The 12,617-nt window shown below is 40.7% G+C and overlaps 1 protein-coding gene across 4 annotated transcripts in view; it reads left to right on the forward strand.

The window, feature by feature from the left end:
- USP10 (ubiquitin specific peptidase 10) overlaps positions 1–12,617 on the forward strand; it is a 72,085-nt gene that overhangs the window by 13,180 nt on the left and 46,288 nt on the right. For all 4 annotated transcript variants that reach the window (XM_038368014.2, XM_038368015.2, XM_038368016.2 and 1 more), the window contains exon 2: positions 8,284–8,352. In XM_038368014.2, the coding sequence (XP_038223942.1) occupies positions 8,284–8,352 (69 nt within the window). The remainder of the gene's footprint in view (positions 1–8,283; positions 8,353–12,617) is intronic.

Below are 12,617 nucleotides of genomic sequence, written 5' to 3' on the forward strand. Positions count from 1 at the left end.
CAGGTTTGTAGGACTTCTATTTTAAAAAAAAAAAAAAAATGTGAGAAAATTATTGGATATGGATGGAATTATGGGGTGGAGTAAGTAGAATGCTGGAAACTTTACCACTAGTTCCCAGAGATCCCTGGGCAAGTCATTGCTATCCCATAGAACATTGCCAAAATATCTCAAAAGGCATTGTACTGCATGTCAGCGCTTGCCCTACTGGGTTACCTACCTGTGGTACATGGCACTTTACATCAACACAAGCACTCCTGGTGATTATGTGCAGCTCCAATGCAAGCAGCCAAGTATGCACGCACCTGAGCAATACATGAATTTTGGCGTTTACATGGCAACATAAATTGCATCAACCAAAATTTGTAGTGTAGCCATGGCCTTAGAAGATTATATTTAAAGCCCGTAAAACTTAAAGTTAGTAGGGGTCTTTCATAAACTGTTAAGCTACCCCCACCAATACAAACACACTCTTTTTTTTTTTAAACAGACTGCCATGTTTTTCACTGATAAACACTGAATATGTTACTAACTTTATATTTATTATCCTTTTGTAACTTGCAACATTGTTTAATCTCTTGTTGGCGCTGTTTAACAAATAGGCATTCACTACATATTTAGGGGAGAAAGAATCCCAGATCTGCTATTAGACTATGGAATTTTCTCCCAAGGGAAGTTGTAAAACCCCTATCATTCGGGCCATTTAAAATAGAGAAAGCATTTGTAAATGCACATTAGTAAATGTGCAGTAGATAAAGATAGTGCACTGACCATAAGATAAGAAATTTAATAATTATTTAAGCCATCGCTAGCTTTAGTCAAGCTCCATACAGCATCAAGGTAAGGAAGAATATAAGGGTTCTCTGATAATCAGAGTGCTGTTTGCATTGCCAGACTCCCCTCCAATTTTTCAGGCCAGGTATCTCATCCTAGAATTAGGAGTATAAACAAAGTTAGTGAAAGAGTAAATCCCACTTCTGTATTAATAGATCCATAGCAGTATATCCCTTAAAAAACAAAACACTTCCAAAGCAAAACACTACACTGCAAACACAGTTCTTCCCCTTGGAGAGAGAGGATGAGAATCAACATCTCGTGATAGATGTTGGTCATGTTGCTTAATGCATCACTGGAAGATGCTTGGATACTGTGGTGATGAGAGCAGTGTAAGAACCTACATAGAATTACACCCACACAAACTACAAACTATGTGATAAGAACATTAAGGTTGCAAAGTCAAGCACTCAAAAAGTTAGGAATTGCCCCCTGTGGATTGATTTAAATCACAAGCAGGAATCCTCAATTTAAATAATAAATTTTAATCTTGTTTTGCATTTGTAATTTTTAGTTATTTTCCTAAAGAGGTGTTGATTCCGATTGGGTGGTATAATTTGGTATTACTTGTTGCAGACCAGGGAGGCTATATCTACACATTTTATTTAAACAATTATATAGCTTAACATACATTTATTCGGATTCTTATTTTTTATTAGAAAATTATGAATGATACGTTTCTTATTTACTAGATTAAGTCTTACGATTTGTATCAAGCTGCATTTGGGTGGAAGTTGAGATTCAATTAAAAATGCACAAAATTCCATTTTAAAGTTGTTTTTATTAGTTCAATAAAACTACCTGGAAAGCGCGAGGTACATAAGAGAAAACATGTTTGCAAAACATGTTTGCATTTAAAACTAACTAATGTAGTTAGTTAAGTAAAGGAAGTATTATATGTAATTACTGAATTGGACTGGTGTTTCTAGTCACCACATCCTTCAGGATTTTAGAATTGGTAGAGCTCATCTTCTCACGCTTCATTTTTATTCACAGGATGAATAGGAAGAAGAAAAATAAGCTTTCCTGCTTTTTCAACTCCCAGTTGGTTTTTCAGTTTTGAGTGAACTAGTTGTTGAACTGAACTAATTGAATAAACTGAAATGAGGAAAATAATCTCTCTGTACCTGCAGAGCAGGCTACTGTAATCAAAAAATGATTTAGCACTTCCACAAAGTCTGATTCTAGGTGCTTTGCCACTGACTTCCACCAGTTCAGTGGTTTGACTTCCTTTAAAACTTCAGCAGAGCAAACAGATACAGTTTGAATATTTTTATTTAATTTAAATTAATAGGTTATAGTAATGTTAGATCTCAACATAGGCTGTCATAATATCAAATTTAATTTTAAATAGGTTTATTTTTAAAAAGAAAGATGCATTGTATTAAAATTGGGATTTAAAAAATTGCCTGTGCAACCTATATTTGCCCCTTGGTGCGTATACATTATGGTGGTGTTTAATTACATGGTCATGTACTATTTTTCCCCCCCACAGAACTGCTTCCTTTTTCAGAGCAGAGATGCTATGGTGTTCGCTTAATGAGCAGTCTATGCAATATTTTGTATTATCCTCATTGTTCAGTGTGTGACTCCATGCCTTATTCACTGTACACTATTCAGACCCTGCTCTGGAGACATTAATTGCCTCATGAGCTTTTTTTTTATGATCCTCAACGCTATAGTTTCTAAGTACTTCATAAACATTAATTTATTTTCTAAACACCCTGGTGAGATGAGAGAGTGGCATTATGTTCATTTTGCAGAGAAGGAACTGAGGCACAGAAACTCAGGTCAGAAATTTCCATTAATTCAGAATGCCCAATTTGAAACATCTAGGACCTGATAACTTAGCATTTATATAGTGCTTCATTTATTGAAATCAGTGGGAACTGTACTTTGAGTTATTGCTGTGAATATGGTGCACTTCTGTAAATCAGACCCAGGATATCAAGTTGGTTACCCAACAATATGGCAGAGGCAGGGACAGAATCCAGTTCTCCAGGACGGCATTCAGCTGCCTTAACGATCAGACTGTATCTTTGTCTTTCTGCAATCCCCTGCCCTCTTCACTAGACGCCTTCCAGCATCTGCTACAGATGAAGCAGGGCTGTTTCCTTTATGACGCAAACCTGATTCATCCCCAAAGTAAGATTCAGTGAGCAGACCTTTGCCTTTTGAATTATGACTGTTAGTAAGTTGTCATTTTCTTTGTGGACTAGTACTGAAGGGGACGTAGGCAGAGATGCCGTTTTCCAGAGGGTTTCACAATATTTACTAAAAAGAAAAGCAGTACTTGTGGCACCTTAGAGACTAACAAATTTATTAGAGCATAAGCTTTCGTAGCTCACGAAAGCTTATGCTCTAATAAATTTGTTAGTCTCTAAGGTGCCACAAGTACTGCTTTTCTTTTTGCGAATACAGATTAACACGGCTGCTACTCTGAAACCTGACAATATTTACTGACAGTAGAAGAATGGTGAGATTCAGGAATCTTTGGTTCCATCCTAGTCTCTGGAGAGGAGAGTTTTCTCTAGTAGTCACAGACTCTCTTCTGCCTGTTCCCTCTGAAGCACCACACCTGCCCCATCCTGTCCAACCAGTCCCCTCCCAATCCAGTCTGCTTTCCTACCACTGGGTCCTTGTGCCAGTCCTCTTGATGTTTGGGAGAGGATTGCAGGGTACCTCCATGAAAGTTTAATTGAGATCTCAGAAGGATTCAAGGGACATCCCTGTATACATAAACTGCTCTACATAGGCTCCCGTGCCTAACCCTAGAGGGAAACAAAAAGCAGATAACACTACTTCTCTTTGTTGTTCCGCTAGCTCTTCTGGTATGAGTAAATTAATGAAAAGTTGATAGCTGTGTCTTATTAAATTGAGGGCACCATCAGTACATCATTGTTATGGGAAGTACAATTACACACTTACCTGAGGTTCTTCGGCTGTATTGGTTCACCCATGCTTGACTGCCAGGACCAACTGGATGGCAGGAGAGTCTGAAACAAGTCCTGGCTTGCAGCACAGCTGGACACCCCAGTCAGATGTCCCCTATCCTCCTCCACCTCCTCATCCTTGCTGTTCATGTCAGGATGCTGTGACTCAGCTTCCTTGGAGGTATCCATGGTGGTCTGCAGGGTGGTAGTGGGGTCTCTGTCAAGTATGGCATGCAGCTCTTTGTAAAAGTTGCAGGTCTAAGTTTTGGTACCGGATCAACTGTTGGCCTCCCTGGCCTTCTGACATGCTAACACAGTTCCTTCGCTTTCATGCGGCGCTGCTGCTAGTCCCTGTTGTACCCCTTCTTTTGCATCCCCTTTGCAATCTGCTTAGAGATGTCCACTTGTCTGTAGCTTGTCCGTAGCTGTGCTTGCACAGCTTTTTCTCCCTACAGGCTCAGGAGATCCAATATCTCCTGTCTACTCCAAGCTGGACCAGATATGGATCATGTAGCTGGCATGGTCAGCTGGGCAGTTGCATACAACAGTGGAGAGCTGCTAGGTGTGCTCACCAAGATGGACAATCAGGAAAAGGCATTTCAAAAATTTGCAAGGCTTATAGGAGGAGGTGGGGGGCTTCTAGTTTCCATGACCATTGTTCTGTGGATTTCACAAGTGTGACCAGGGGGTCAGCGTCTGGCACTGAGACAGCTGCTTGGAGGACTGTTTGGGTCAATGTAAGTAATGCAGTTTCTATACTCTTGTTGCATCAACCTCAGTACATCAGCTGTGGCTCAGCAGTACTCAGGGAGGGAGTGTTGCTGTGCCGTTGTAATGGGGCCACTTACATCAGAGGGAGACAAAGTTAAGTGTAGACACACGTACAACTATTTGGACACAAGGCACCTTACATTGACCTAACTTTGTAGTGTAGACCCCACCTTAGCCTCAAAGTTCAGTCAGTGGTAGTCTGTACTTTTCAGACCCAACCAGTAAGGGGGTATCTGAGCAGTGGGATGTGTCTTCACACCAATTAATTGTACTGTACTATCTGCACTGTTAGCCTAGCTGGAGTGAGTGTGACCACACTTCAAAACAACACTCACATAAGTGATTGGATTAGCTCAGGGGTGGGCAAACTTTTTGGCCTGAGGGCCACATCGGGGTTACACAACTGTATGGAGGGCCAGGTAGAGAAGACTGTGCCTCCCCGAATAGCCTGTCCCCTATCCACCCCCGACCTATCCAACCTCGCCCCCCTGCTCCTTGACCCCTGACCATCCCCTCCCAGGAGGGGAGAAAAGACTGGATTGTATGTGAAGATGATTGTGTAATTTGAAGTGCAGCTTTTTAAACTGTACTGTCAGATTTTTTTGTTTTGTTTTTTTGCATGAGTGCACCTAATAAGTCTCATAAAAACAGAAATTATGATTCAGCAAATGTTTTTGTTAGGAACATTTTTGGGAGATGTTAAATGCAGTATTTTATGTGTAGGTCTATCCTAAGAGCTATGGGGCAATTCACTGGAATATGTCTTAAGGGTTCTGTTCTTCAGGTGTTAAGTGATGCTTTTGGGTATTGAATAGCCGATATATAGCAGCTGCTTAAAGAATCCTTAAAGGACTTAATGTTTTCATGGTCTCATATGTTGATCTTTACTTCAAGCAACTAAATTACTTTATGTATGTAGTTTATGATCTTATGGTTGTTTTGGTCTTGAGAACAATAGGTTTTATGTATGGCCTTTGTGTGAAGTATTGAGAACTGAAGATATTTGTATGTATATCAGTTTTATGTTTAGAAATACTTTAAATCAGGTTCTTGTAAGACTCCAAGTTCAAAAATGTTAAATCTTATGCATATTTTTGCAGTTGCTTGGAGCTGCAGCTTAAACTTCCTTTTTTAATTGCTAGTATATCCACCTATTATTTCTTTAAGGATAGGAAACTGAGTAAAAAATATAAAATGCAATAGGAGTATATAACCTACCACAACCCAACCTTTGATTTTATAGATGAAACAGCCACTCACATTTTCAACTCTGATAACTTTTTATGTAACACAACTCCAGACTTGGAAATGTGCATCTCCATATGGCCAATAGGATTTATCATGAGCAAGGGTAGGCGTTGGTACCATTGTTGTTGTTCAGCTGGGTTTTCTGAGGGAGGCATGGATGATGTGGGAGAGTTTCACTGTTGCCATTGAAAGTTGCTGAGGAAAAGCACTGAGTCATATTTTTGTGGCAACACTACCCTTTTTTTTTTTTGGCCTTCTCTGGTTCTCATCAACAATTTCTGTGGCTACTTTGTCTGATGCATTGTATCCTCTTATGTTTCTAGACATTGAAAACTAGTCTCTTCCAGTCATCTACCTGTTTCCTCAGTTTATTCAAATTCTGTCTGTCTTTTAATAATGTACACTGTGCCAACGACCTTACTTTGCATCATCTGTATATTTGGACACCATTCAACTAGTTCCACTTCCTAAGCCGGGGTGGGCAAACTACTACCTGGGGGCTGCATCCGGCCCTGCAGATATTTTAATCTGGCCCTCGAGCTCCCGCCAGGGAGCGGGGCCAGGAGCTTGCCCCACTTCAGTCGGGAAGCAGGGTCAAGGGCTTGCCCCACTCCGCGTGGTTCCCAGAAGCAGCAGTATGTCCCCCTCTGGCTTCTACATGCAGGGGCAACCAGGGGTCTCTGCATGCTGCCCCCACCTCAAGCGCTGCCCCCGCAGCTCCCATTGGCCAGGAAACATGGCCAATGGGAGCTTCAGGGGCGGTGCCTGCGGACAGGGCAGTGCGCAAAGCCGCTTGGCCATACCTCCGTGTAGGAGCCGGAGTGGGGACATGCCACTGCTTCTGGGAGCTGCTTGAGGTATGCCCGACCCCCTCCTGTGCCCCAACCCTCTGTCCCAGCCCTGATCCTACCTCCCCACACCTCTGAACCCTCAGTCCCAGCCTGGAGCACCCTTCTGCACGCCCAACCCCTCATTCCCAGCCCCATCCCAGAGCCGCACCTCCAGCCGGAGCCCTCATCCCCTCCCCCTGCATCTCAACTTACTGCTACAGCCCGGAGCCCCCTCCCACACCTTGAACTCTTCATTTCTGGCCACGCTCCAGAGCCTGCATCCCCGGCCTTAGCCTGCACTCCAGCCCCCAATTTCGTGAGCATTCATGGCCCGCCATACAATTTCCATACACAGATGTGGCCCTTGGGCCAAAAAGTTTGCCCACTCCATCCTAAGCCATGGTCTGTCTACATTACCAACTTATGTCGGTATAACTATGTCGTTCAGGGGTGTGGATCTAACCCCTGCGTAGATAGCACTGTGTCTCCCATTGACATAGCTACTGTCTCTCGGGAGGTGGAAGACTTAAGCCAACAGGAGAAGTTCTCCCATCGGCATAGACGGTGTCTTCACTAAGCGCTACAGTGGCATATCTGTAACACTGCAAGTGTAGACAGGTCCTAAGTCTCTAAATAGGATTGGACCCAGCACTGAGCCTTATAAAACCCAAATCGTTAGACAGTTCCATGGAGATTTTGTGTAATTTACTATCCTTTTTTAACATTAATACCTATAGTGATGGGGCCTTCTGTAAAATTGTCAGTGTACACTGGAGCTCCAGTTACCGCTAGTGGGAATTTTAAGAAAAAGCTTGTTTTAGACAAGGCTATAAAAATAAAGTAACTTGCTCAGGGCAAGAGAAAAGAATCTGAAAGAGAGTAGGGATGCAAAGATGATAGTTTTAGTTCCCGTTGCCACACACAGACCTTTAAAATGAAGAACAAATGGGTATAAACTGGCCACCAGGAAGTTTAGACTTGAAATCAGACGAAGGTTTTTAACCATCAGAGGAGTGAAGTTTTGGAATAGCCTTCCAAGGGAAGCAGTGGGGGCAAAAGATCTATCTTGTTTTAAGATTCTACTTGATAAGTTTATGGAGGAGATGGTATGATGGGATAATGGGATTTTGGTAAGTAATTGATCTTTAAATATTCAGGGTAAATAGGCCAAATCCCCTGAGATGGGATATTAGATGGATGGGATCTGAGTTACCCAGGAAAGAATTTTCTGTAGTATCTGGCTGGTGAATCTTGCCCATATGCTCAGGGTTTAGCTGATTGCCATATTTGGGGTCGGGAAGGAATTTTCCTCCAGGGTAGATTGGAGAGGCCCTGGAGGTTTTTCGCCTTCCTCTGTAGCATGGGGCATGGTTGACTTGAGGGAGGCTTCTCTGCTCCTTGAAGTCTTTAAACCATGATTTAAGGACTTCAATAGCTCAGACGTGGGTAAGATTTTTCATAGGAGTGGGTGGGTGAGATTCTGTGGCCTGCGCTGTGCAGGAGGTCAGACTAGATGATCAGAATGGTCCCTTCTGACCTTAGTATCTATGAATCTATGAAAATGTCGCAGTTCTTTTAAAAATAAATCATTTTACTTTGAATTTGCTAATGAGACAAAGTGTAAATCCTTGTATAACAATGTGGTGGGTTTTTTTGTTCTTTTTTTTTAGTATATCTTTGGGGAGTTCAGCCCTGATGAATTTAATCAATTCTTTGTGACTCCTCGATGCTCTGTTGAGGTAAGAACTACGTTTCAGTGTTTTATCTGAAGATGTGATGCATATTGTTTTACACAAATGTAGTAAGCTTATTAATATATAATTAAAAATACAATAATCAATGTTGTTTTTATTGTTCACTTGAGAATTAACAAAACTCAGTTGTTCACCGTAGAGCTCCCTGGAATATAATTTCAATTTGTATATATGTTGATCGCACACTAGTTGCTCACTCCTGCAGTTCTTTTCCTGTCCAGATATATAGCAGCTATAGTCCCTGTTAAGCAGTGGTCTCTTGTTCTGTCCTTACTCAGCTCTTGAGTCAGTGTTTGAAATGTGGAGAGAAGGATCCTGGCTTCTTCTTTCTCCTTCCTCATTGATGGAATATCTGCAATTGTAGTGATTGCATGTAGGAGTTGGAAAGGAAAGAGCTGCTCAAAGGAACCAGCCGCTCTCCTTATTTAACTCTTCAGTGATGGACGTAGTAGCAACTTTCTCAGCAATATTCCTGTTTGTAGGTGAGATCCCAGATCTCTTGAGCCAAAGAGGAAGAGTAGAGCTCTTACTACAGTGCCTGATGTGGCTTTCTGCCTCCTAGTAGTTGTTATCCGGAGTAGATCCCAGGTTTTGTACTCTTTGGACTCATAGTGCAGGTAGCACTGGAGAGTGGAAGGAGGTATCCATTGGGTCCTGTAGGAAGGACCAAGAACCTCCAAGATCCCTCTATGACCAAACCTGGCCTAAAGGTAAAGGTGATGAGGAACAAAACTGAGGAAGTAGTAAATACTTTAAATTTTCACTTCCCTCCTCTGACCCTCTTCTCCCCCCCAACACAAAACAAACCCTCAACTGTATGTATATGGGAGGAAAATTTCTCCCCTCAGAATGAATATATTTATAAAGTAAGCTCTGTTGTCTGTCATTAATGTGTTTTACTAAGGTTCTACTGTAGTAATTTGATTTTCAAGTTCTTTGTGGCATACAGAAATTCACTACCACATTGCTTTTCAAGTTCATGGGTGTATAGCTAACAACCTTTGGTAGCTTCTCATACTGGTTGCATGAAGGAATGTGAAGGATACTAGAAGAAGAGGATGAGGAAAAATAGGTTGGAAGAAGACATGCAAAGGGTAGGGGGAGGAAAGAAAAAAAAGGGGAGGCGAGGCCACCGTGAAGAGAACTTAACAGGTAGGTAGTGACTTCCTGTGTTTGTGAGTAAGCTAAAGCTATATACAAATGTTTCTCCTGTCAATAGACTGGAGAAACTTAATGCATTTGCTGGATTCACAAACACCAAAGAGTTTGTCCTTTTACCACAAAAACAAGTTTTAGATTAAAATATAGTTTCCACAGTATTGGAGGACACCAGCCTGGAGTGATGGATGACTGTCTCCTCTGTGAAGACTGGGCAGGAGTACAAAATGTTTGTGACTGCCCAGTTCTTTTTGGTCTAATCTACTACTTCCTCCACCTTAGAGCACGCTAGCAGGAGCAATATTTCTGTATTTTTGGCAGTAGGTGGATAGAAAGAATAAAGGGAAACATATGGTGCCTTTTGCTACAAGCTAGTTATGAAGTTGACTTATGCACATGATTGATATAGCCAACAAACTCGGCTCAAAAAAAAAAAAAAGAGCAAGTTATCAGGACCTTCTTGCTTCTCTCATCAAGCTTCTTCACTGGAGATGAGAGCTCCTCCAAAGGGGTAAGAAAAAATATACACTCTCCTCTGCTTTCATTTTGAGCCCTTGATAGCTCTTATGGGTTGTTAATATCTTAAATCAGGCCTTTTTATATTGTCCTGAAGTTGAACTGTGCAAAACATAACCCCACCCTCGTGCTCCAAATTTAGCCCTTTAAAACTCTCCCTCAAAGCTGTCTTTTCATGCTTAAGTTTACTGAAAAAGTATGGGAGTATCTTCTAAGGACTCTAGCTGAAGAAGGAACAGAAATGATCATCAGGGCTCCTGGTAAAGTATCAGAAGCCTTAGTGCACTGATCTCCCTGTGGTTTGCAAGATTTAGCTGACCCACTTATGTTGGAACTGTGATTTCGTCAGTGTGCTCACCATCACTTGGAGTGATAAGCAAAACACATTCTGTTAGGATAGATGAAACTGATGGTTAGAGAGGACCAATGGGGCAGTCGTGAAGAAGCTTACATGTGGGATCTACATGTGTGAGTAACTCCAATCAGTGATATGTCCTTTATCAGCTGCCTTCAACCCTCCATTGTGCCACTTCTCTCTTGCACATCACTGTATGCCTTCTCCACTCATCCCATGAAATTAAATAAGGTATCCCAATTTTGAGGAACCCCAATTTATTGAAAATCAGGTCACCCTAATAGAAATAAAGAATGTATGTATATGCTAGTAAAGTATTTGAGTCATGGCATAATTTCCTGTTGTATATAGATTTACTCTGGGTGGTAGTGAATCATTTCAAACTACTGATGGTGTGTAGTGAGGGAAACAAAGTGTTAGGAATAATTTAGAATGGATTTCATAATTGAAAAAAACCCCCACATTTTATCTTCTCTCTTTCCAAATAAAGTGTTGCATTTTCTTAAGCCACTTTTAAAATTAATGACAAAGAAGATAAAAGCATTAATCATAAACCTTATTGTAAATCACAACTGAACACAGACTTTTGGAAAGCAAATCTGTTTTGCCTTGACCATGGAAGGAATGTGGGCTGAGCATGGGTGAATTTGCAGTAAAACTGAAATCTTTCAGCACTTCATTGAGAATTATGACTTTATAACCATGAATCATCTTGGATTCTTTTGGTAATACAAAGATGAATTTTCAAACTTGGGTGCATACAGGTAAGTACTTAAATCTGTCATTACAAATCTAAGTGCAGATTCAGATACTTAAATCAACACTTGGGAGCATAAAATTAGGCACTTACATATATTTTAGGCATGTAAGTTTGAAGATTTAGACATAGAGGTTACTTTACTAAAACCTTCATAATAGCTTGAACAACATGGGTGTTGCCTTGAAAGAGTAACTACATCAGATATTTTGACTTGAATTTAATATTTTTAATATTTGTGAGACATTGTTTACTCTTGTATTTGACTCGGAATAGAATTTGAACATCTGTCAAGCTTTGTCCATTTGTCTTTGTTCTGTGACCGAGCCCTGTAGTTACTCAAAGATCTAGAAAGAGTGCGTATATGTTTTTCTCTTTTGTTAAGCCACATTCTGTTTTCTCCTTTACTTTCTTTGTCTTCCCCTTTCTCCACCCATTCATTCTCGCTTCCATCCAAGAAGGGATGATGTTTATATATTTAAAAATGTCTAAAATATGAATAGATTATTAGGAATATAGACGTCTTAATACTTTTATTCTGTTACTGTACCTAAAATAATTTCACAGTATGGTATACAAGAAAGTATTTTATTTTTTAATTGTTTAAAGAAAATAGGATCAGATTCAATGGAGAAATGGTTTGTGATCTATTAGCATTTAGGACAATGGTACCAGTTATCTGCATAGCAGCTTGTCCTGTGTTTTCAGTGGCAAACTTGAAGGCTTTGATTGCTTTTATTCAGAGCGGGGAGGACGTGGGGAGAGGCTGGGAAGCATGAGACAGCCAGTCTACACAGCAAACACTGGTTCAAACAAAGAAAGACATGTATCTGCTTGTTTGAATAGTTCAGGTTTGCTTTGCTTTTACAGCCGAGCAGTTTGAACCTTCACAGGGAGGATTCAGGGAACCATGTGTACAAACAATTAAATGAAAATTCACGCAGCAAAAAATAGATTCCCTAGTCCTACAAAAAGAATTATTTTTTTTTACATTATCCCAGTTAGCCCATCGCCAAAGAAAGTTTTCTAGTAAAATAGACTTTTACAATTTTTTTTTTTTTTTTTTACTTAAACAAGGATTTATTTTCCCTGCTACCATTTAGAATATTGCTGAGGCTAAATGTTCAAAGATGAGCCATCACCCATAGATTCCATGACACAGATTACTTTACTTAGTAATTCTTTTATTTTATCAATTTCAGGGTCAGTTTCTGACAGTTGTGAGTTTTTCTTTCTTCCTTACTCCCCAACATCTCATTGGCTCCTTAGGGATTCCACCCGTTTATCTCTTTCTCCCTTCTGGCACAAACTCCTTACGTTTCAGCAAGTTCCTCCCAGAACTAGAAGATGCTTCACCTTTGTCCTCCAGTGATCTATTCTTTCCTCCCTCCTCTTCAATATCTGTTTGAGACCACAAGGAGAGGTAAGATTTCATGGCAGTGCTGCCAGTAGCGCACTGAGAAC

Source organism: Dermochelys coriacea, chromosome 12 (genome assembly GCF_009764565.3).
Source record: "Dermochelys coriacea isolate rDerCor1 chromosome 12, rDerCor1.pri.v4, whole genome shotgun sequence".
Classification (NCBI taxonomy): domain Eukaryota; kingdom Metazoa; phylum Chordata; order Testudines; family Dermochelyidae; genus Dermochelys; species Dermochelys coriacea.